Source organism: Neolamprologus brichardi, chromosome 14 (assembly GCF_056152115.1).
Source record: "Neolamprologus brichardi isolate AB-2024 chromosome 14, ASM5615211v1, whole genome shotgun sequence".
Lineage (NCBI taxonomy): Eukaryota > Metazoa > Chordata > Actinopteri > Cichliformes > Cichlidae > Neolamprologus > Neolamprologus brichardi.
This window is the reverse complement of record NC_142117.1, coordinates 15,903,755-15,927,993: the sequence shown is the minus strand read 5'-3', so window position 1 is coordinate 15,927,993 and position 24,239 is coordinate 15,903,755. Positions and strand designations below refer to the sequence as shown.

Below are 24,239 nucleotides of genomic sequence, written 5' to 3'. Positions count from 1 at the left end.
AACCTACCAGGAAGACAGAGCCCCCGCCCACTGCTTCCTGTGATTGGCTTTGAGGATGAGGCAGCATATTTTTGAAACACAACATCTTCACCTGTGTGGGCAGGACATTGTGCCAATCAGTCAATCCAGGCCTTATCTAACTTTATAACCGCTTGGCTGGCTGCTCGCAGGGTGTATTAGTTGTGTGTGTACGTGTAGGGTTTGAATAATGCATGGCAAATGGTGAGTTTGAGATATAGTTTACATAAACAAAGAAGAATATAAAAAAGAATATAAAAATAAATAATGCCTGCATTTTCCCCCTTTTCATATCCAGTCATTTATTATAGATGACACCATATATATGCACGTTGCATTATTTCAGTGTTTAAAGACAGTCGTAATTACAAACAGCATGTCCCGTCTTTAGTGGGATAATTATTAAAGTCAGTGCACCGAGCAGTCCAGTCGCTCAACAGCTGCAACAAGGAGGAGGCTGAGTGGAGGAGAAAGGAAACAAACATGGCGGCCGGTTATGCATGGCTCCTGGTGCTTGGTTCGGTTTTTCTCTGTAATCTTATGAAAATCCTTCTGCCGACCATATCTTCCTTCGTGAGTAGGAGTTATTGTTTGCATATATGGTTGTTGTTAAAGTTGTTTGAATGCCGGTGTATTATTATCTGTGTCCTCGTCGGACACACGGTGGATTGTTGTTGACTAGCTTAGCCGTCTGTCAAGCTAACTTATAGCTGCTGTACCTCCTCAGTTATAGCTGAGCTACAACCAGAGGGTGGGGTTTCACCGAGAATCCAGTAGTTGCTGCATTTAACTGGGATTCCTTTTCCTCATTTATCGCCATATGTCCTACTTTAATGTTAAGAAACTGTTTCCAACTTAGCTTTACGGCTAAAGATTGTTTGTAGCTCGAAAGGTTGCCTCATGGAAATCCTCATGGAAAGTGTTAAACTGACATTCGTAGGTACTGATTAGACTGCCTAATAGGGACTACTACTGTAATTATAAACATCTCAATCAGGCCCAGGCTGCTCAGTGATAGTATTTTCCCCCTTCTTCAAGCTCTCAAAGATGGTGCAGAAAGATGCTGAGCAGGAGAGTGAGATGAGGGCTGAAATCCAAGAGATGAAGAAGGAGCAGTCCTCCATTAGCATGATGGATGAGTTTGCTAGATATGCCAGACTGGAGCGCAAAATCAACAAGACAACAGACAAGCTGAAAACGCATGGTGAGATGTAAAAGTGCCTACTGACATTCAGAGGATAGATGGTGTGACAGGAGCCTCAAAATGAAGTTAACTGCAACAGAGTGATGCACTCTAAAAAGTTAAAACTAATTGCTTTTTCTTTATGGAACACAGCAGAAAATATGTAGTAGGTACTCTGAAAGGGCATATATTATGTCTTCCTCAGATGTGAATGTCTATTAATGTAGATTTACATGTTAAAAATTATCAATCAGAAGACATATTTGGGGGATTTTAGAGGTAAGTGACTGTTTTTGGCCCCATAGCCTCAGGATTAGCATCCACTTCTGTCACACCAACCCTCTGCATGTGTTCCTTCACTCCATCAATCTTCTCTGTGGTCTTCTACTTTTCATCCTGCCTGGCAACTCTATATTAAACATCATTTCTCCAGTATATCCACTCAGCTTCCTCTGCACATGTCTAAAACCTTGTCTAAACCATGTTAGCTTGCTTCTAACCATATCTCCAGACTGCAGACCTGTCAATCTTGGTCACTCCCATCTTCAGTTCTGCCACCACCAGCTTGAGCTCCTGTCTTTTTGTCAGCACCACTGACTCCAAACAATACATCATAGCAGATCTTACTCCCATCTTATGAACCTTCCCTCTCACTCTTGTAGCTATCCTTCTGTCACAAATCACCCCTGACACTTGTCTCCATCCACTCCAACCTGCCTGCCCTCTTCTCTTCACCTCTCTTGTTTATTCTCTCTTGTTCTGGTTGGTTGATCCCAGACAATCTGGTAAAGAAACACTGTCTATTCTGTGTGATAACTTACTTAGCAATACAAAGGCTGCTAAAGACTGTTTCTTTGCTGACCTATTCCAAAACCTGCACATTGTCAATTTTAAATTATTGTACAATCAGCATTACACCCAGGCTCTTCTCTATGTTGATTTTATTCTGACGTATTCTGAAGGAATTTATCCTGGTTTCAGTTCCCTGGACATGGGATGGTCAAATAATAAAGTGAAACAAAATGACAGTTCCGTCTGATTTAAAGGAACTGGCAGTATCAATACAAAATAAAGAAAAATTAATATGTTGAGACTAACAGTTGCATATTTCTTGTCTATTGCAGTCAAATCAAGAACCGCTCAACAAGCCAAAATGAAGTGGGTTGTGAGCATTGTTTTTTACATACTGCAGGTAGGTGGAGGTTTCGAGTAGAAGCATGAATGTATTTTAATTTAGTTGTGAGCCTATAGCACTGGCCCAAACCTCCAGATAATAGTTTTTTGGTAGTTGAATCACCTTATTTGCTGTTATTGACACTATATGTCTGTTTTTGTGTTTTGTTTGTTTTTTTGTTTGTTTTTTTTTGTCAGGCTGCGCTGATGATTTCATTGATATGGAAGTATTACTCTGATCCAGTGACTGTGGTACCAAGTAGATGGATTGCTCCTGTGGAGCGCCTCGTGGCTTTCCCAACAGGAGTGGCAGGTTTGTGTTAGATAGCATAGCCTTTAGTATACACTCAATGCACACAAGTTGCACGTTCTTGATGTGACTCTCCTGTTCTACCACATTCCAAAGCTGCACTATTGAGCTGAGATTTGGTGACCGTGGAGGCCATTTGAGTACAGCAAACTAACTGTCATGTTTAAAAAAAACTGTTTGAGATGATTTGTGACATGGCATTTTATTCTGTTGGAAACAGCCATTAAAAGATGGGTATAGTGTGCTTGATTCATACTGAGGTAACTGAAGTAATGAACCTGAAGAAAATATCCAGAAGTACTGGTAATGGGCAGGATCTATCAGTGCTTTCATGTTGTTAAATTTGCTGTTGCCTTCCTATCAGCTCAAAGCAGTCTGTTCAGACTCCTTTGATTTCTGACTTCAACAATCATGATATTTTCTTATTTTCAGACCATTCTCTGTAAACCCTACAGATGGCTGTGTGGAAAAAAATCCCTGAAATACTCAGACCAACACATCTGTCACTAACCATGTCGTATTCAGAGACACTTAAATCAGCTTTCATTCCCATTCTGGTTCCCATTTTGAACTAGCATGTCATGTTTCACGTAGCTTCATGCCTAAATTCATGGAGTTGCTGCCATGTGATTAGCTGAATAGATAATTGTGTTGAGGAGCAGTTGAATAGGTATACCTAATCAAGTGGATGGTAAATCCATAACAGCTTCTTTATTAAAAAACAAACAAACAAAAAAAAATTACACATAGCTTATAGCTTAATAGAAATCATGATGATTTTATTATCCACTGATAATAAAACCTAATTCATTTCACTTCAGTGCAGGTATTCTGTAATATGTAGATTTTATACAATATGATGCATGTAGTGCATCAATATGTGCTGTTCTTTTCCGCCTGGAGTCAAGCTCCATCAGCTGTTTGTTTTGTTGTTTTTCCTTTTCAGGTGGAGTAGGAATCACATGCTGGTTGGTGGTTTGCAACAAAGTAGTTACTCTGGCTCTGAATGCTGTCAGCTAGAGTGTTTCCTAATCCTCTGCTCAACAGTTTCCTTTGATGACGAACGCTGCAGTTTTTGTTTTGTCGTTTTCAGTCAGCTGATCCTAGCAAAGAACGTTAAAATAATGCAGTGCATTTTGGTGATCTTGAATTGCAGCAGTAGTTTACTATAAAAAGTGTTATCATTGTTATCATTGTTTTATAATTATGTGGCTATTTGATTGTGTGTATATTGCTTTGAAACAGTGGTATGGAAATGTGGAAATTAATTTATATTAAAAAGAAAAAAAAAAGATGTGTGTTTTGTTATTTTACCTTTACCTGGGAATGAGCCAACCAAAGCAAACATTACTGTAATGAAATAAAGAGTCTGGAGTAGAAAAACCTTAGTTTACAGGCTGTTAACAAGTTTCAGAAAGTCATACCGTGTGTGTTATGATGCAGAAAGGAGTTTCTCTATGGTAGCTGCATAATAATCATATGATGAGCTAGCCTGCACTTTGCTATCAATTGCACTTTATTCAGTCTAAGAGCTGTGTGCTCCACCTCCATCAGTTTTCTCATCTGGTAGATGAAGCTCAGGGATTCTACTGAGGATCTCCACCTCAGAGCTTTCCTGTGGGCTCGTGGGCTCAAGTGCTCAGTGCTGTATGCTGGTCTTCCACAGTGCAGGTTCTCTGTGGTCTGTTTGAAGGTGTAGCTGCTTCTGATTCTGGGGAATCTGCTTTCTTTTCTCTTCGGTGCTGCTCGATTCAGACACCTCTCTAAAGTGAAGGCCATTGTGCTTTCGTGCTGTGTTTGTCGCGTCTCTTCCTGCACCTGTGGGGCGTCTCCGTTATTTTTGTTTTCTGGGCTCTCATCTAAACAGATGTCTGAAAACCAATGTTTTACTATGGATTCACATCCATTGAGCGCCCATGTGGGTTCTGGTTCCTCCTTTTCTTTGATACAATCTTCTTCATTTAGAGGCTCTGGACTGTTGTCTGAACTCCTGATGTCACTGCAATCTGAAAGCAAATATTTCAATTTGAAAAATACTGAATAACCTGACAAAATGCCAAAACAACTTATGCCTCTGTTACTATGATCGCAACCGTTCTTTTTTCCCCCTTTTACAGTGTTTGGTTTCTTGATTGTATATTGTTAGAGAATTGTCACTTTGTTAGGATTGAGTAACTTACTTGCAGATATCTTTGCATCGTCTTGGTGATTCTCTTTTAAAGACAAATGAGCAGGACCCTTTCTCTCTGGATGTTTTATAACCAAAAACTTCTGCGCTGGACCGTAATGACCCTGAAACAAGAGAAAGATTTTAAATTTGTTTGCTGATAAAATAATTTAAAAGTGATAAAAGACAGGTATATGAGAAGGTTGTTCTGTTTTTGAGTAACTGAACCATATACCCAGTTCACAGAGCTCTCCTGCTGCTCCAGTCTCTGAACAGGCTCTGAATATTCATTCTCCAAAAGACGTGCAGGGCCAGTGGGGAGCAGGACTAATCCATCTGTTTGAACCATCTTGTTTTCCCTGCCTAAAAATCAAAACCACTCAGACAGCCAATCAAGCATGAGCAAGCTGCGATAAAGCAGATTGGTTTTTTTGTTTGTTTTTTTACCTCTATTGCTCGACCGGTTCTGGAGTCGGTGGGAGTAAATGTTAAGTTTTTCCATTTCTCGCTCTCTGTACTGTATGAGTAAAAAAACATACCACACACTGATCATCAGTCAGCACCTTTAAATTGTTTACATATTTTTTTTATATATATATATTTATTTATTGAAAAATGACAAGTGAGCTTAACTAGTAACACCCTAGCATAAGAACTTGTGTTTCTACAGTTGATCATTGGCTATTTTTCTATGGAAAAAAAATGCTAATCAAGACTTTTTCACTTTTTCTTCTCCCAGACTTATATGGCGACAGGGGTGGGGGGGTGGTGGTGCCTCATAACATCCACACACATCTCCTTCAGCTTACCGCAAGTTCTCTGGTGAGCTGATATACTTGCTGTTGCAGGTGGATGGATATTTTTCTCGCCTCTTTCATCTTTCTTTGCTCTGTGATTATTTGCCGCTTGAATGAAGCTTGGCACAACTCAAAATTCTTCTCCATGTCCTAGAATAGAGTGAAGAGACAATAAAGAAGCAAATGTTTAATGTAAAACATATTTTTTTAGGATGCTATATCGTCCACCATTCTACTCTCTGCTCCTTCGTACCAGTATCTTCTTGTCCTTGTCCTCCAGCTCTGCAGAGGCTTTGGCCAGCCTCAGGGTGAGCTCCTCCCGCTCCAGCAGGTTGTGATCCTGGATGAGCAGCTGCAGGTGCTGGAGAGCTTCCCTTGTGTGCAACAGTTTGTCTTCTGTGCTCCTCAGCTGCCTTGCTAGGTTGTCACGGCAGGTGCGGGTCTCACGGAGCAAATGCTGAAGAGCTCTGGCCTCGTTTTTGTGCTTGGTTTCAATCTGTGAACAGATATGGCCAATATTATGACAATAACAGAAACACTGATGTTATTTGTGAGAGGGACGTATACAGGCACTATAAAGAGAAAGATGAGGAAAAATAGCAGTATTTTGTACACATACAGTTAATTGATAACATGAATCTGAAAAGCAGGAGAGACTGGTGGGAGAAACCACAAACCCACCTGTGCAACACTGTTCTCTGAGTCTTGCAAGTACTGCAGTGCCACCGTGTGGCGATGTTGCACGTTCTTCAGGAGTTTGTTCTCCGTCCTGGACTCATACAGCTGCTGCTGCAAACTCCACACCTTGTTCTTAAGCTCCCTGATGCACTTCAGGCTTGACTTTGGAGTCTCCAGGGACCTGATTTGAGGCAAGCTAACCATACAGCAGTTTGTAGTAGGGTTTGTCTTTTGCATGCTGCCCCCATGAGCTTTATTACCTGAAGAGGAAGGAAGACACCCCAAAACACTTTACTCATGGTAGAGAGAATTGTATATAAAATATTTAGATATTGAGATGTTTGAGATATGAAAACTACCAAGTACAAGTCTTCTAGACCGCTTTGATCCTTGCCACTGAAATGATGGGATGGCATCTGCTTTGTCCTCACACACAGAGGTGTATTGTGGATCATCAGAGCTACTGGACCACCTAGAGGTGTCAGAGCTGCAGGTCATACCTTCACCCTGCTTCTCGTGGGCAACAGCCTTCTGCATCATCAGGCCCTGCTACCTCCCACTCACGAATCCTCTTTACCTGAGAGAAAAAGCACAGTTCAAAGCCAGACTGGGCATGAATAAGAATTTACACGAGGTAAAATAAATAATGCACCAGCTATAACGTTAATAAACCAACCTAAGTTGCTCCTATGCGTGGCTATCTTCTCAAACTCTCTCTGTTTCAGGCTGTAATGTTTAGCAGACTAAACTGTAGTTTGTTTATATACGAACAGAATTAGTTCACTATTCGTTGCTGGGGCTTTTTATTTATTTATTATTTTTTGTAGATGTACGTCCACGGTTGCCATGGTACCGAGCGGGTAAAGAAACAAACTAAAAACAAAAGCGTATTACAATAAAGTGACTGAGCAAAAAAACAAAACAAACAAAAAAGACTATTGTAGTCCTGCATGTAGAGGAGATTATTTTAAAATAAATGTTCAATGTTCTTAATTTCTTATGAAAGGGAATGCAGACCACTCACGAAGAAGAAAAACAACTGTTCAAGGACTCTAACAGGGTTATTGAGTAAAAGACTTTGTTATTGCCTACTCGAGCAGGCTCCATTCTTACAATGAAACTAAAGTTTAGAAAATGAAAACTTCATGTGGAAAAACTGAACAGAATGTAATTTAGAGAGGATTTCACACTGAAAGGTACAGGTTGGCGGATCGAGCCAAATATCGACATCAATACCGACGCTGGTAGTGGTCACTAGTATGATAGGATCGATACTTTCTTTCTATCCTCTGAGCTCAGTATTGCACTGAACTGTCTTAAATTACTGCCGGTTTTTTTAAAATGAAAAACTATACCTCAAACATTATAAAAAATGTCTGACTGACTGTCAAGTCTATTTTATTTATAGCCTATAGGCTATCTGCAACACATCTCCAAAAACCCCAGTTTCAAAATACATGAAACACTGAATTGTTGGTTTATTGTGTTTACTAATATTGTGTAAAATAACAATGATAGTGATTACAGTGTCATTAAAATGTGTTAAGAATTTGCAATCTGATAATGATTATTCTCATAAATCAGCATATACTGATCTTGGTATCGACAATACTAGCCCTTTATTTACTTGGTATTGGATCGATACCAAAATTTGCAGTACCATACAGCATTACTCGAAGGACAAAGGGTTTGAGTGCCCAGGGAATGTAAAGTTGCCTAAACAGTACTATGTCAGTGTAATTGACCGCCTATAATCTTTCAAACATCTCTTATGAATCCGTTTTTGGTTATATTGGTTATATAGCCTTTAATGGCCTGCATTTGTATAGCGCTTTTCTAGTCCCTAAGGACCCCAAAGCGCTTCACACTACATTCAGTCATTCACACATTCACACACTGGCGATGGCAAGCTACATTGTAGCCCTGGGGCGCACTGACAGAGGCGAGGTTGCCGGACACTGGCGCCACCGGGCCCTCTGACCACCACCAGTAGGCAAACATGGGGTTAGTATCTTGCCCAAGGATATTTGGCATGCAGGAGGCAGCCTGGGATCGAACCACCGACCTTCTGATTAGTGGCTGACCTGCTCTGCCACCTGAGCTACAGGTAAAATTCTCACTGACATTAAAAATGTCTTTGTCAAGAGAGATCTGATAGAGGGAAGCACAAATCGCAACAGATGTAACATCACAGCTCCAATAAGATATTTTAATAATTTTTAGGATTAACATGTAGGTAAAGTAATGCAGAATCATAAAGGTTACTTGCAAAAACACTTAATTTCTTTATTTTATGTATGATCCCTTTGTAAAACCTTTTCACCACAATATGTTTACCAATATAAGCAAAGGTGTCACGCAAAGAAAACATACAGAAACATCGGAATACAGTTTTTGGCAGCCGATCACTTTTTGGCACAACACCGGGTTTGAAAACCTGTTAGCCTATAGTGCTGGTCAGTGCTATTTCTGTCCATATATGCACTCAGCAGGACGCTGGGAACCAGCTCCACTGCGCCCCCTCCCTCACCGACAGACAGCTGAAGTTGCCAATCAGTGTTTGTGAGTGGTGCTGCGCCCCTACGGGCCGACCCTCACTAATGGAGCCTGGAGACAAAAATAACCGTGTGTGTGTGAGAGTGAGTGAGTGATCGCTGTGCTATGTCTCCGTCCAGGGTGTGCTCTAATAATAGAGAAGGCTGCCTGCTCCTTTAAGAGACCGCTTGTTGCATACTCGACAAAATAAATTGTAGCAAAATGGTCATTAAAGTTTTCCTCGCGTCTTCGTCGGGATCCACAGCGGTAAGCTTTTTACTCCAAAGGATTTATTTCTCTTAAAGTGAACTTTTGTGGTTGTAACCGGCCAGGACTGTCACTCATACAGTGACACGAGAGCGTTAAACCTCGAAATGAATGTGACTTGACTTTTATTAGGCATATCTAAACACTGCAGGCAAGTGCACGGCTTAATTTGTGCCTGAGTTTACGCCTGAGAGGCTCTGGTTCTTTGTTTAATTGTTTCGCAGGTCGATGTGATTTATATGCAGAGCTTTCTAGAACAGGGGCTCCCAAAGGTTTTTTTTTTTTTTTTTTTTTTTTTTGCATGTTAAGGACCCCCACATGCAGACGCTTGACGTCGGTGTCTCTCCCAAAAAGAGATTTAACATGAAACTTTAAGTCAGACTCGCATTGAGGTAACGGTGTGTATGTTAGGTGGGATGATAACAGCAGAGGGGAGGGGGAATTTATTCCTTACATCCACTTTTGGCCATGCTAATGTGGTTGGGGCCCACTTAGCAGTGTTGTATCACAACACACACTACTTGGGGTTTATCCTTTGAGTGGACTTGTTTCATGCGGGTATGGTCATCTACCCGTATTAGCAGATGACACTCAATGACTGACCACAACAGTCCTCATTAACTCTTAGAAAATGCAACGTTGTTTATCCTCTTATTTGTCCCTTTTTCGACCCTGCTGTTTGTATTTTTTTTTTTTATTGATTTATTTTTTCATTTTTACACTTTTTATCAGTTTTTTTTTTAGCAGTTTAATTATGATCTGTCAGCAGATGTAGATATAAGTAAAAAGATCAAACATGAAGACATGAAGACATTCAACCTTCACCAGAGCCCAGAAACATGTATTATGGATTATTAACAGACCAAAACAGAAAACTATTAGTCATTCAACACCATATAACACAAGGATAATAGCATATGTTGGCATCTGAGAAGCTGGAAAAAGCAATCATGTTGGGCTTCTGCTTATTTAAGGGCTTAAAATAAAAGAAGATCAGATAATATACACTCAAGAGTCGCTTTATGAGGCACACCTTGCTAGGTCATAAAGGGATGGACAGGGTCAGCTGTGGTGTTTAAATGGTGCTCAGTTGCTACTAAGGGGGCTAATTGTACTGAGATCCACATCCGTTACACAACCACCAGCAGCCTGAACTGTTGATACAAGGCAGGATGGAAGCATTTTGTGTACTCTAAATTCTGACCCTATTCGAACATTGCAGAAAAACTCAAGACTCATTGGACGAGGCGATGTTTTTACAGTCTTCTGTTGTCCAGTTGATGAGCCTATGTGAATCGTAGTCTCAATTTCTTGTCCTTAAATGACAGGAGTGGCACCTGGTGTGGTCTTCTGCTGCTGTAGTCCATTTGCTTCAAGGTTTGATGTACTGTGCATTCATAGATGCTCTTCTGCATACAAGAGCTTTTTTTTTTTTTTTTTTTTTTTTTTAAAGTTAGCATTGCCTTCCTATCAGCTTGAAGCCTCTGGTAGACCTCTGGTATCAACGATGGATTTCTGCCCAGACAACTGCTGCTCACCTGCTTTCTCATTTTGAGACCATTGACTGCAAAGCCTGAGATAGTTGCGTGGGAAATGAAATTAAGCCACAGTGTAAAACACAACCTGTAACAACTTATATACAACGATAGATGAAGTAGAAAAACTCAATAAATATTAATAAAAAAAATACAAAATGAAAACAAGATAAGTAAAAAATACATAGAAGATAGGACACCTGTTACATAGACAATAATAATAAACCAAGTAAAAAATAATGCAAAATAAAGTAAAACTCGTACTTCTTTTAAATTTTTGTCAGTGGTTTCTGTGTTTACTTAGTAGGAGAGGACGGGAAGGGAGCACTATGTAGAGCATCAGATGTGCATCCATGCTGTCATTTAAATAATGTTAGTTAATATTCCAAACACCAGAATGCTGCAGCTGCTATCTTGAGGTTAAATATTCCAGGCTTCTCCTCATGTACAGTGCAATCAGGGAGGATTTCATGCTGTCATTTAAATAATGTTAGTTAATATTCCAAACACCAGAATGCTGCAGCTGCCATCCTGAGGTTAAATATTCCAGGCTTCTCCTCATGTACAGTGCAATCAGGGAGGATTTCTCTGCCTCGCAGATCAAGAAGAAGCAGCAAGATGTGGTTGGCTTCTTGGAGGCTCTTAAAGTTGACTACACTCCACTGGACATCGCGTGCAATGAGGACAACCGCATGTGGATGAGGCAGAATGTCCCTGAGGACAAGAAGCCAGCGAACGGCATCCCCCTCCCCCCACAAATCTTCAATGAAGAGAGTTATTGTGGGGTGAGTATACATCGCATTCAGATACACCAATGTTTTTAACTTGTGACTACCTTCAGAGTATTGAGAGAAAAGCATAGGAAATGCACTTTAATGTCTGTAATGGAACAACTGTAGCAACAAAGTTAAAATAGGAGGGAAAGTAAATTATTGTATTGATTTAGATCTCTAAATCTTGTGCAGGACTACGACACATTCTTTGATGCCAAAGAGGGCAATTTAGTGTACACCTTCTTGGGGTTGCCCCCTCCTCCTGGGTCAAAGGTCAGTACTATTTTCTACTGTATGTTGTGGAAAACGTATGCAAAAGCCACATTTCTTCTCTAAGATCTCTAATCTTTTACTTCAGTACTGATACAACACAGTTAGTCCAACAATTCAGCTTGGCCTAACTCTGCTTTGACTTTCTTCAATACACAATATTCTTTTATCGATTGTATATGAATTGCAACATTATGATACATTGTTACGTTTTAGTTTTCCAGGTAAGACTTGAGAGTTTAAGGTGATTTATTTGAATCAAAAGAATGTCAGAAGAATAAATGCTCTTCTTTATTGTTATTGAAAGGTTTGTAATCAGATGAAATCAATGTATCCAGCTATCATTTTGGACACAAACAGGTTTAACTCCCTTCTTATAATGAGGGGGTTTCTATCATTTATGGCTCATAAAACAAAAGTCTGAAAATACCATGATGAATTTTCAAAACTTCATGTGTACAACAAAATTCCCAATTAAATAAGAACATCTGTGCTGTCATAATGTACAAGTAAAAACAAAGATGCAACAAATAGTCTGTCTATTCATATATTAAATAATTTAGACCACATTTATGCTCATCACAGGAAAATTCTTTCAGAAGTTAGGTTGTGTGTACCTAGTTTAGGCTGCACTTTAGTCCATAAGTATTTGAACTATTATACATGTTTTGTAGTTTTAACTCTTTGCACCAACGCAGTGGGATTTAGATCAGCCAATATGTGATTGAAGTGCAGACTATTGGCTTTAATTCAGGAAGTTTAACATCAGTTAAGTGTTAACTGTTTATGAAAAACAGCCCTTTTTGTACAAAGTAATCACTTTTCTGATCTTCAAAAGTAATTGGACAACTAGTATAGTTTTAAATATAAGGATTGTTTATTGTTTTTTTTAATGACCGCCTGAAGTGTAGAACCTATGGTCGTCACCAAATGTGGTGTTTCCTCGTTTAAGATGCTCTGCCAGCTTTTTACTGCAGCCACCTTCACTTGTTGCTTCTTCTGCATTTGATTTTGTATTTAATAACTACGAAGCTGCTCTGTTGGGTTGAGCTCAGGTGCCTGACTTGGCCATTGTGAGTATCCTGTTTCTTTGCCTTGAGGAACTCATGGGTTTCTTTTGCAGCACACTTTGGGTTGATATACATTTGCATTGTGAAGCTGTTTGATCAGTTTTGCAGCATTTGGCTGAATCTGAGCAGAGGGTGCAGATCTGTACACTTCACAGTTTATCCTGCTGCTTCTATCAGTCACATAATCATAAACACTAGTGACCCAGATGTACTGGCAGCCATACATGCCCATGTTATAACATCTATTTCTCTCCTTCTACTTACTTTTTTCTTCCAATTATTCTGTTGCATCTTAGTTTCTATCCAAAGATTTTTTTCAGAGCTGTTCAGGCTCCTTTAGATGTTTTCTGTCTCTTATCTGACTTTCTTGCTTTTGAGTGTAACCGGAGGTTTGCAACTTGTTGTAAACTCTCTGTATTTACATTTAATAAGGTGTCTCTTGACTGTAGGTCTTGACAATGAGATGCCTACCTTGTGACGAGTGTTCTCGCCTTGGTTTGATGTTGTAAAGTTGTATTCATCCATTTTAGCTGTCTGTGATGTCCCTGGCTTTTTGGTGTTAAGCAAGCAGGTGATTTGTGAAAATGAATCAGTCAATTATCCAATTACCTTTGAGACTCTGAAAATGGGGAAGTGTGCATAAAAATGGCTGTAATTGCTAAATTTCTTAAGTTAAACCCCTGAAACGGAGGTTTAGCACTTCAATCATATCTTAATTGTTTGATTTAAAATCCGCTGTGGAGGTAATTATGGCCCTAACTGTATTTATCCAAAGTTCCAGTCTTCATATATCTGCTTTTGAATTGATGTGAGATTCGAACACATTTTTCAAAATTCAATTTATTTAAAATTTAAAACTGAAATTAGTTTTTTCTTTAACAATTAAATGTGTTGAAATGAGATGCAGTGGAACTTGTTTTGTAGGTAACCAGATCTGATTGACTAAAACAAACAAAAACATGCCGTGGACATTTTGGCAAGTTATCCGGACTCTAAATGTCAACGCGATTGTGTTGAACCTGGTAATTTCCTTGGTACAGGAAGCAGAGCAAGCTGACAAGGATAACATTGTGGAGAATGGCACCCATGCTGAGGAAAACCTTGACGACACAATAGTAATGCCTTCATTTAGTCTGTGTTTAGTTTCTTTTCACCGTGTCTCATCTTAAATTTTCAGCGTCACTCAACAACTTTCATTCTGTCCATAACTGGTGACTTAAAGAGATTCCTAATTTCTTCATGGCTGCCCCATCTCATTTACCACATCGACTAATTCTGGTGTTGCATGAGTGAGAAATGTGAGCTCATAATAACACACTATCCTGATTTGTCATCATAACACTGTGGCACTGCATTGCTGTGTTCAGACTGCCAAAGGGCTGTGAAGCAACCAAACTGTGGTATGATTGTGTGTAAATCGTAAAATTTGATGTTTTATTTTTATCAAAAGCATTTTTTTCTAATAGATATATTTATTATATTTAATAACATCTTTATTTCAGCAAATTTCTGACAAGATTATTACCACGAGAAAATTCCTGCTAGTTCTCAGTTTACTAGAGCTTACCTACCGTAGCCCAGATTTCCCTTTCTAATTTCCCAAATTTTAGCCCCAAGAGTAACGATTTTCTGCAGCATTGATCTCTTGTCCTATTTGCAACAATATTGCATTTTACTGTTACATTTCATGTTCTTTATCATTTGTATCACAATTTCATAATTTTAGTCTCTGAAGTAGGCAATGCTTCAGAAGAGTCATATGACGGAGAAAACGTGACTTAGAAGTCAACAATTTACTAATAATATATTTAGGATTTCCACCAGTTACAGTATATATTCTCAATATGAGATCAATAAATTTTCATCAGTCTCTTCACATAGGAGACAAAGCCAAAAACCTGTATTGTAAATGATGACTGCATTTAACTGTGACAGTCCAGGAACACTTTTCACATCGGCCTGCTTCAGAAAGACAGCACCAAACTACTTTAGACCAAACCTGTATTTCTGGTTAATTGAATTAACAATGTGAATAAGATTTTTTTTTAGATTTAGCCTTGTAGAAGAATAGTTTGACATTTGGATAAAGATACTTATTGGCTATTTGAAAGAGACAATATGTTAAAAAACAAAACAAAACATATTGTACCTCTCTTATAACTGAAAATTTAATGTGAAATTATGCTAGTATTAGCTTAGCAGACATGGTAAAAACAGGTAGACTAGGGGGTAGCGAATCTAGCAAATGAGTGCTTCACAATTAACACGTTACATTTGGTGTGTTTAATCTGTCACAGTAAACTTTTTAAACTAATGAATGTTGGGCAAATACTGTTACCTGTTTTTCTTTGTTTGTTTCTTCCTTTTACAGGTTTCGTGTTAGGCTAAGTTAAGCTAATTTGCTGTTAGCTGTAACTTAATAATTTTCTTACAGAAAAGAGAAAAATATCTATATATTCTCATTTTGTCAGTATTAATTTTTAGCATATCCAACTTTGGATTTGTTTTCTAACAACCTACACCTTGACTTTTTAGCTTTCCCTTCCTATTTTTATTTATTTATTTAACTGGATGACAACCTACCAGGATAACATCATTGTTTTGAGTTCATAAACCTTTCCATCTGATGAGCCAACCATCGTAATGCTGCTAAAGCAGTGCCTGAAGTAGTATATCAGATTTTTTTTTATTTCTTTGTGTATTTCTTCTTTCACACACTATTGTTTACACCTTACAATAACAAGGTTCCAGTGGAGGATCGTAATGGGGATTCAAATAAAGAGGTGAAGCAGGCCACTGATGAGAATGAAGAAGGTGAGGGTGATGAGGAGGAACAGGAGGGGGCAGCAAAGGAAGAGACTGCAGAAACGGTAGGAGACGAAGCCCCCACAGAGAAGGAGGAGGAGGAGGCAGCAGTGGAAGAAACAGACGAGGTCACAGAAGACACTGTAATTGCTCCTTAACTAGACCCTAATTTCCCTTCGTTTTTCCTCTGCCTCCATCCCTGGAATGCCGATTTCTTCCACTCAGAGTTCTTGTTTTCCCTTTAATCTTCTCCTTTACTCCACATTTAAGGTTTCCCTCATTTTCAAGTTCCTGTCAACCTTGTATCTGCATCTTCTCCCCAAGTCTCCTTCCCTGGACTCAGTAATTTACTAATTCACCTCTCCGAGATCCCTAATCATCATTCTTACACGTCTCATCATTGCCAGCGGATGTTTAATTTATTTATTATTGCCTTTCTGTCAATTCCATTAGGTGTCTTATGTTTGGTTTTTGAGTTGATGACACAATTCACTTACTGTTAACCATCCTGGTCAAGGTGTGTTAGTATAGGGTCCCCAGAAGCTCCTCACTCTGTCTAATTTAATGAGCCGTGTGTGTGTGTGTGTGTGTGTGTGTGTGTGTGTGTGTGTGTGTGTGTGTGTGTGTGTGTGTGTGTGTGTGTGTGTGTGTGTGTGTGTGTGTGTGTGTGTGTGTGTGTGTGTGTGTGGTCTCTGATGTCTCTAATGCTATCTTATCTCCACTGTCAGGAGGGCCAAGCAGAAGAGGAGGAAGAAGAACAGGTGAGATTATCTAAAAAATTCACGTAACACTTATTTCACTATTTAATAAGGAACAGTGCTTTATTGATGTTTTATAGACACAATACACAGAAACAGCAGCAGTTACTATCCCAGCATTTTTAATAACTATGTGCATTCAATAAATGACATGTGTATTTCATCTTTTTCATTTGAAAGGGAAAATAATTTATTAACATACTGTGGAACGCATGCAGAATAATTTAAGCGAGTGCTTATTAATTCTTTCTTTTCTTTGCAGTCATTGCTGGTTTAGACCAGTCTTCACCTTTACCCAAACATGTGTACTTGTCAGACATTCGGACACTGACATGAGCTAAACTTATAAAAGATTTCTAAAAAGTTTTGGGTAACTTAATTTTTTTTTTTTTTTTTTTAACATTATTTTGGATGTAAAATTTTGTGAAAGGAGTCTGCTAGAAGGCAGTGAATCTCACTTCTGTCCGATGGCAGCCATAGTCAGGTGAGCTGTTGAGGATAGATTGAACTTTTCTATCAGTAAGCACTCCTGTTTCTGCTACTGTTAGCTGCTGTTAGCCAGTGTTAGTGAAACTTTCTTTGAAATTGATCTAACATTATTGGGCTTGGACACTAAGTTTATGAGAATACATAAAATTGTTGGAAAATTGAATTACACACTTATTAATGCATAGTTACAACATTCTGGTTTTTTTTTGAGCATCAAATAACCTCCAAAAATGAATGATTATACCTCCAAAGGAACAATTTAAATTTGGCTAGTCGAGTGGGTGAAGCATTAGTCTGCATGAGTCAGTTGCAGTCTCATAACGGCCCCAAAAGAACCCTTTTCTAAAACTTAAAAGTCTTCTTGTTCTAAAAAACCAGGACTATTCCATCCAAGGAAATGGAACCCCCCCAAAAACCTAAGATCCTTAAGACTTCATAGCAGAGAGTTTACTCTGTCCTGAGAAGATTTCCCTCCTGAAACAGCACAAACTGGCTCTAACTAGAAAAGAAAGAGAAGGGGAAGGTTTAACTGCAAAACTAAGTAAGAAGACAAGTTCTCTAGTCTGATAAACAAACCCCCTGCAGATTTTCAGCTTAATAGCTTCATTTAATGTTATCTACAATATATCACAAGACAGATAAGATTCTGGATGAAAATCACACTATTCAATTAGAGTAAAAGATTAAAATGGGGAACAACAAAAACTCCTCTGACATGGGATAAAAGAAGATTGGGAATCTAAATCTGTGGTGAACAAATCAAAAAATGCTTCTTTTTGGCACTGTGGACAAATGTAGCGGCTTAGAGGCAGTTTGCTGGGACTAAAGTTGGATATTTATACAGAGTAAGGGGGATCTCGAACAAGTGAGGCACGTTAAATGTTATCACTGTGTTTTGCAACACCATCCCAAAGCTCCACAGTTTGGTAGATCTTTTTGGAGAAGATGCAGTAAGCTGCTATTCTGTGATAACAGAGTGACCAGTCTCTCTGAGTTGCCGTGGGAAGTGACTTCGTTTACTGTAGGAAGCGTGGGGTGAAGGTTTCCACATTACTTTAACAAACTGCTCTGCAAAGGTGTGTTAAATGAAACCAGAGTTGGAAGGATGACCTTCTCATTGCGGGTAACCTTGATTTCTTCACTGTATTTTCTATTCATTTAAAGATTTAAAGGCGAGTCTTCAAAAAATGTGAATTTTTCTGTGTGACCCCACACTTTTGAATAGCAGTGAAAACATGCTGTACCACCTCCCTCACTCTGTGCTTGTCAAGGCCAGTGAGAATTTCTCTCTCTTTGTCTCCCATCATTTTCACTGTTTACAAAAATCTGAGTGCTTAAGAAACCTCTGCTATTTAAAATATGTCTTTTAATCTTGTGCAGTGTAAACACGGGGTTTTAAAGCAGTTCTAACTGAGATAGGCTGCATACAGCCTAATTGACTCACGCGTTAAACACCAAATGACTGATCTCATTTAGCATTTCAGGGTTGATATGTTGGTTTTTTTTGTTTTTTTTTGAGTTCATGTTGCAGCCCATCCCTCACCCGACTCATTTCACACAGGCTAGGTCAGGGGGGTCAAACTCAATTTACATTGTGGCCAACATACAGCCCACACACAGTTTAACGACGCATTCAATCCCCTTTAATATAAATTAATTTCAGTATTTCTCAGTTTTTATGCACAATAAAGAAATGCAGCTGTAGTAAATGCAAGAATGCTAAAAGGTCTTTATCTGTAGGAAAAGCAGCAAAAAATAATATATTTAGGATAAAAAAAATACAGTTTAAAATCCAACATTTATGCCCTAATTCACATTTCCCCCAATGAGCTTGATTGAGGTCTTTGTGGGGCTGATTCTGGTCCCCGGGCCTTGTGTTTGACACCCCTGGTCTAGATGCATCAGTATCAGAGCTGTGTCTGCTGGTTCCTCATGTACACAAACACACACGCTGTATGGCATTTGACTCCTTTGCCCTCTTGGTTTGCTCCCTCCAGGAGGAAGAGGATTTGCAGTCAGAGGTAACTGTGCTTCTCTGATCGTCTCTTTCTGTGCAGTTCCTCCATACAGTCATCAGCAGTGTGGGTTTGATGGTGCAGATATCAGGGAAGGTCGTCCAGATGGGTTTGGGAGGGTCTTGGTCTGCCTTTTAAATTGCTAACTTTGAGGACTTCACCAGTCTACCCCTCTCTCTGCTCTCTCTTTATTACTATCTCCTCAAGTTTTTTTTGACCTTTCCTGTCTTTCTGCTAACATCCCGTTCCTCATTTCTTCCCAGTTTTCTAGCTGCTTCCTGACAACTTCGACTGTTCCCATAGTTTCATTTGAAATCATAAGACATTTCCATACTGCATGCCTGTTGTGCTCTTTTGCTCCCCACACAGCTGGCTGACCTGCTGCCTGTTATTTTCTTTTATTTTTTTTAGGAGGAAGAAGAGCTACGACAGCTTGAGGTAGATTCATGTTTTTTGTTTTTTTTAACTGCTTCTAGCCTTCCTGAGTTTGTCTTGTTTTTTTTCTTTTTGTTGTTTTTGTTCAGTGACTCATTACTTTTTCAGATTATTAATCCCTTTCACACCTCAAGCATTCCTTCAATATTTAGTATTTCACTACTTGTTAGCATATTTTGTCTTTTGCCAGAAACAATGAATTGGTCGCCTCGTGTCTGTGATAACAAAGGGTCAGAGTAAAATGCTAAAAGACCAAAAAAACAACACAAGTCAAAGTCAAAGATGTACCATCCAGAGTGATGATTAATACAGCACCTCAAGTAATTCTCATAAAGAAATGACCACTATAGGGCTCATTAAAAAAAGACAATAATGGTAACAACAGTGTTTACGTAATAATCCATTTTCCTCAGTTATGTCATTATGTTGAAAGAGTGCTTTGTGGGCCTTTTTTCCCCTGGATTTTGCCTGTCAGGACACATCCCCAAAACTTTTCAACTTCGTGTGTCCCAACTTTCAAAAAGCAAACTCACGCACTTGCTCTCGCACTGTTTTTCAGTCTGCACCCCGTGGACAGGGTTTGAAGTCTGGCGAGTCAGCCCAGCCGGTTTTTCACCCAGCGTTGCTCATCTCAAGGGTAGCTGCCCTAAAGAGTCCACACTTTAACCATTCCCTAAATCAGACTCTGCCCCTGCAACACACCAACACAATGAATAATCAGTTGGTTCAAAAAGTCCAAGTTGTTTAAAAAAAAAAAAAAGGTCTGGTTCTAAGTGCTGTGTGAAAAGGGCTCTGCTTCTCAGAGACATTCCAGCCTCTGCTTGAGTTTACGCTGCTTATGCTTCACTGCTTCGCCCTGCTGTTTTTCCGCTCTTCCTTCCCATCTGTTTTGTCCTTGTCCAACCTCTCTTGCAGGAGCAAGACGAACAAGGCAGTGCTGTAGTTTCTGGTGGTTCTACTTTTTTAAAAAAATTTTAAAGCTTGACAGACTTGCCCTTCTCTCCCTTTCTCCTTCTTTCTTTTGGTGTGCTGCATGGACTTTTAGGTCCACTTTCCATGGACATGCCTGCTGGTTTGCAGCATGATAAACCTGATCATATTTGACTTAAACCTTAAAGGTGGATTTCATGTAGTAACAGATATGTGAGTCACATATGGACCATAATGTTGGTTTCTTTTTCAAAACTGCCTGATTTCGTGTTCCACAGGAGGAAGAAGAGGCTGAAGTGCAAGAGGTATATCTGGATTATAGAATCTTTGTATATGTTTTGCACGATGTGAATCACACAGAGTGTGACTGGGATTTTTCTTTTCATGCATGATCCGATTGCAGAGAAAGACTGTGTGCACATGTTCAGGCGAACTCTGTCTCTCCTCAAGATCGTAATTGTCATTGGTTCAGTGAATGTTGTGTGCAGTGTAACTCATATGGCCTCAAACAAGCCAGGACAAAGATGAGGTTGTTCAGAGTTGGAGCAAACTTTTATGAAACTTTCACAGAGAAACATTCTGCCAGTCTGCCAAGATGTTTTCACTTTTTTAGTTTTGATACCTAAAAAGACAGCTTGAACGTTCCGTTGTCTTCTTTTAAAACTTGGCCTGCACGCACGTGAGGATAACTCAGACATGTTTGGTTTTGTTGTACTGGGAGATGGGGCGCACTGACTTGACAGGATGACTTTTTTTTTTTTTTTTTAAAGAAGCCATGGCTTTTGTTCCTTTTTTGCCAAGAGCAATCTGAGCAAAGTGGATGTGAAGTGGATGTGACAAGTTTCAAAGAAGATGGAGGAGACGGAGCACATCTTGTTCTCATGCAATACTCGAAGAAAAAGAAAAAATATTTCACGTTAGACGACTCTTAGTTTGGGTCACCGGTTGGAATAAAGTGGTTGTAGGATTGAATAATAGATAACCTCGGCGAGCGTGTTATTTACTTCAAGACTAACCAGGAACAGCATCCACGGCTTGAGTGGTAACACTTAAAACACGTGACACGCAGTTTAACCTCATCTTACACGGTGCGCCTGCTTAAGCACCACTCTTGTCTCACTTAGGTCATCTCATTAAAATAGGAACTCCATCACTAGTTTCCTCAGTTTTTTTTCAACCCTGCTGTCATCACCACTGCCCACGCTTCTCTCAAATGACATCTTCTTCATTTTTAACACAGCCACTAACATGGGAAGTCATCTCACCTTCCCTCTATTTAAGCCATGACTTCACATAGCCCCCTCCCTCTTCTTTTTTATTTTTAAATTTTTTTCAAAGGAGGAGGAAGAGGAAGAGGAAGAAGAAGAAGAGTTGGAAGAAACACAGGTAGTATTACAGCAGTTTGTCACATGTGGTCTTCTGCCTGTGCTTGCCATGCCTGGTCCAGTGTTGTAAAGAGGGAAGATCTTTGTCTGCGACACAAACACACATCACACATCTTGGTAGCTCACTCATAGTAAAGACTGTGGTTTTTTTTTTTGTTTTGGTTTTTTTTAAAATTGCAATTCAAATAGTTTATTTATGCAACAAACTAAGAAACAACTGCAGTCTTTCCACTTTGAATCCCACAAATCCTTCTCCGGTTGATGAGACTCATCCAGGTAAAAGGTTTAACAATGACAGAGTCTCAGCTATCATTGGGATTTCTTTTTTTTTTTCTCCCCACACATTAAAGCTTGCACCGTTAGAAACATTAGAATAGAATACACAAAGGCACTTTAAACAGATTTTAATCCGACCTTCTACCACTGCCACGTGTCTCTGCTTTCTGTGTGTGTGTGTGTTGGTTATCAATACATGATTTTGTCTTCTAACAGGAGGAAGAGGCTGAGTAGTTGAGGCTGAGCGATGCTGATGATGTCGATTTACTCCTCTCCAGGTAAAACCCTCTGCTTTTCTCTGCTTTACCACTGGAGGGCAGCGCGATGTCATGTGGCTCGGTAGAAGAATGGATAGAAACTTCTGTGTGTTGCTTTTCTCTTTGGCATTTATGTAACCAGATTAATTAAAAAGATAAACTTGCATTCAGTACAGTTTTTTTTCCTTCTTTTTTTGTGCTTCTTTGACCCTGCTAACAAAGCTCTGTGCAAAATACAATTACGCAACCTGTATTGTATGCATGATGCAGTGGCATGCATTAATATCTAAAACAGGCAAGTTTTTCATTAAAGCACTAAGATCCTGCTTGCTTCACCTTGGTGTTTGGAAGGAGTTATCTTTTTAACCTGCACTTGCCGCAGCGTGTTTGCAGAGGACTGCCACTGTTGACTCCATTTGCAAACAGCTTCAGTGGGTACACAGCATGCCTGGGGATCACCTAGATCCACCACCAAAGCATCTCACTATTCCCTGTTTTTCCCTCTGAGTCAGTGGGACTAATGAAGATATTTGTGGTGATAATAATTCTAATCTTCTTTTAGCTCTTTTGTGTGTTTAAGGCCTCTGTCTCACTGAAGGAATAGCTTTAAAGCTGGCCCTGAAAGAGTGGCAGTGCCCACTCTCCTTCCTCCCCTCCCTCCTCTCTAAGCTGTGCGCCAGCCCCTGCGAGCCCCTGTCACGCCTCGTTTGTGAAAGCTGTTAAGTGAGCTTCAGAAGTGCCTCAGGAGGTGCCGGCACGCTGGGTGGCACAGGCGTGGCAATGGTGGTGTCTTCCTCAGCCACCACGGACAACTCCGTAATGTGTGACCTATTTCTAGTCATCTGTTTTTCTTGTGTTGCAGCCCGAAGGAGCCTCCCGTTCCGTCTCTTCCCGACCCTTGACACTTGGCCCGCCCCCCTCAGCCCCATCAGAAAGCCCCTCTACGTCTCCGCAAAGCAGCACATGACCCTACTGGAAACCACTGGTCATGTGCTTGAAGGCTCCATCCCAGCTGAAAACGCCTAACCCACATTTGCCTTACACCCTTCCCTGTTGACTGCAATGTTGACTTAATTTTTATATTTTGCGTGTACAGACATACTGTAATGAAAAACGAGCAGAGTAGCCTAGCGGTGTTGGTTTGGTTGTTTGCCATGAGCAGCTTTTTGTAAAATGCACAGTTGTTTTGTTAAACTCAGACCCTTTTCCCATGTTGTACTTGTAGAAGTTCTAGTTTTCTAACACAAAAGGCCGGCGACCTATGAAGAAAAAAAAAAGAAAGAAAGAAGGAAATCCTGGCATATCCTAGCTTGTGACTCCTGGCTTGTAGATTCAAAGGGTCATAAGTCACTCTCTTTCATAACAGTTCTGTTCTTGTGCTCCTAACTTCATGCCTTATCTAACGGCGAGTGTGTAAATTCAAACTGCAACTTCTAATGGCAGCGAGAAAGGAAATAGACACATGCTGCAAGACTGCAAACCCCTCCACCACCGCCACAGCTACTTCTGCCAGAAATGCTGTCTAATCAATGCACTTTGTTGAACGAAGAGTGAGATGTGGCTGAGATGTTGGAAAAGAAAATAAAGTGGACTCGTAAAAACATTTTCAGTGGATCTTTATTTAAACTCTTTTGTTGGCATATTTAAAGAAGAATGGGCTATTGTGCATGTTGGGGAGTGTAGGGGTCAACAGGAAAACAAATGCCTCGTCCCATGAGATTTTTTTGTAGAGGTGGATGAGAACATGCAGTGTTATTTTTAGATAGATGATCAAAAAAGGGTCAGGCATGTGCAGTACAGGCTTTACAGGATAGGCATTGTTACTGTGCCCAATATTCACCAATGTCTAATGTGTGCAGGAATGCCACAGATAAATTCTTTCAATGAATAACTACAGTGGGGGAAATAGTTACATGATCCCCTGCTGCATTTGTAAGATTGCTCACTTACAAAGAAAGGAACAGTGTTTTATTATTATGTTTCATTTTAATGGAGAGACACAGAATATCAACCAAAAGTTCAGAAAGGAAGCACATAGTACATAAAAGTTCAATAAATAAATAAATTGATCTGCATGTTAGAGTGGGGGGTGCTGTAATAACTATAACTGTCA

At 39.7% G+C, this 24,239-nt stretch overlaps 3 protein-coding genes across 20 annotated transcripts; 2 read left to right on the top strand and 1 right to left on the bottom strand.

Annotated features, from left to right (window-relative positions):
• The first annotated feature begins 158 nt into the window (after positions 1 to 158).
• get1 (guided entry of tail-anchored proteins factor 1) lies at positions 159 to 3,976 on the top strand. Its single transcript, XM_006799828.3, has 6 exons — positions 159 to 222; positions 410 to 591; positions 1,057 to 1,222; positions 2,326 to 2,393; positions 2,573 to 2,687; positions 3,631 to 3,976. The coding sequence occupies exons 2-6, from the start codon at positions 502 to 504 to the stop codon at positions 3,702 to 3,704; spliced, it is 513 nt and encodes a 170-aa protein (XP_006799891.1). The 5' UTR covers positions 159 to 222; positions 410 to 501; the 3' UTR covers positions 3,705 to 3,976.
• Positions 3,977 to 4,139: 163 nt separating this feature from the next.
• LOC102792014 (uncharacterized) lies at positions 4,140 to 7,108 on the bottom strand. The gene is made up of 9 exons (XM_006799829.2): positions 7,003 to 7,108; positions 6,686 to 6,903; positions 6,330 to 6,586; positions 5,902 to 6,144; positions 5,661 to 5,798; positions 5,299 to 5,368; positions 5,087 to 5,214; positions 4,865 to 4,976; positions 4,140 to 4,690 (listed from the first exon to the last, which is right to left on the bottom strand). The coding sequence occupies exons 2-9, from the start codon at positions 6,864 to 6,866 to the stop codon at positions 4,140 to 4,142; spliced, it is 1,680 nt and encodes a 559-aa protein (XP_006799892.2). The 5' UTR covers positions 6,867 to 6,903; positions 7,003 to 7,108.
• Positions 7,109 to 8,924: 1,816 nt separating this feature from the next.
• On the top strand, positions 8,925 to 23,727 carry sh3bgr (SH3 domain binding glutamate-rich protein). 18 transcript variants are annotated; one of them, XM_087850882.1, is made up of 12 exons: positions 8,925 to 9,128; positions 11,263 to 11,448; positions 11,629 to 11,709; positions 13,817 to 13,891; positions 15,521 to 15,724; positions 16,310 to 16,342; positions 18,826 to 18,849; positions 19,255 to 19,281; positions 20,487 to 20,513; positions 21,547 to 21,594; positions 22,086 to 22,147; positions 22,989 to 23,727. In XM_087850882.1, exons 1-11 carry the CDS (start codon positions 9,084 to 9,086, stop codon positions 22,101 to 22,103), a joined length of 768 nt encoding a protein of 255 aa, XP_087707008.1. In that variant the 5' UTR covers positions 8,925 to 9,083; the 3' UTR covers positions 22,104 to 22,147; positions 22,989 to 23,727. The 18 variants fall into 18 exon arrangements, with proteins under 18 accessions (XP_087707008.1, XP_087707009.1, XP_087707010.1 ...); XM_087850883.1 differs by lacking the exon at positions 18,826 to 18,849 and having other exon boundaries at positions 8,926 to 9,128; XM_087850884.1 differs by lacking the exon at positions 20,487 to 20,513 and having other exon boundaries at positions 8,926 to 9,128.
• The last annotated feature ends 512 nt before the right edge of the window (positions 23,728 to 24,239 follow it).

Bases quoted from the DNA above. Each gene is read 5' to 3' on its own strand.
- get1 (XM_006799828.3), top strand. From the start codon at position 502: ATGGCGGCCGGTTATGCATGGCTCCTGGTGCTTGGTTCGGTTTTTCTC. The intron at 1,223-2,325 runs GTGAGATGTAAA...TGTCTATTGCAG, and splicing joins AGACAAGCTGAAAACGCATG to TCAAATCAAGAACCGCTCAA. The intron at 2,688-3,630 runs GTTTGTGTTAGA...TTTCCTTTTCAG, and splicing joins TTTCCCAACAGGAGTGGCAG to GTGGAGTAGGAATCACATGC.
- LOC102792014 (XM_006799829.2), bottom strand. From the start codon at position 6,866: ATGATGCAGAAGGCTGTTGCCCACGAGAAGCAGGGTGAAGGTATGACC. The intron at 5,799-5,901 runs GTACGAAGGAGC...ACTCTATTCTAG, and splicing joins ACAAGGACAAGAAGATACTG to GACATGGAGAAGAATTTTGA. The intron at 5,215-5,298 runs GTAAAAAAACAA...TTTGATTTTTAG, and splicing joins GAACCGGTCGAGCAATAGAG to GCAGGGAAAACAAGATGGTT.
- sh3bgr (XM_087850882.1), top strand. From the start codon at position 9,084: ATGGTCATTAAAGTTTTCCTCGCGTCTTCGTCGGGATCCACAGCG. The intron at 15,725-16,309 runs GTAATTGCTCCT...CTCCACTGTCAG, and splicing joins ACGAGGTCACAGAAGACACT to GAGGGCCAAGCAGAAGAGGA. The intron at 20,514-21,546 runs GTATATCTGGAT...TTTTTTTCAAAG, and splicing joins AAGAGGCTGAAGTGCAAGAG to GAGGAGGAAGAGGAAGAGGA.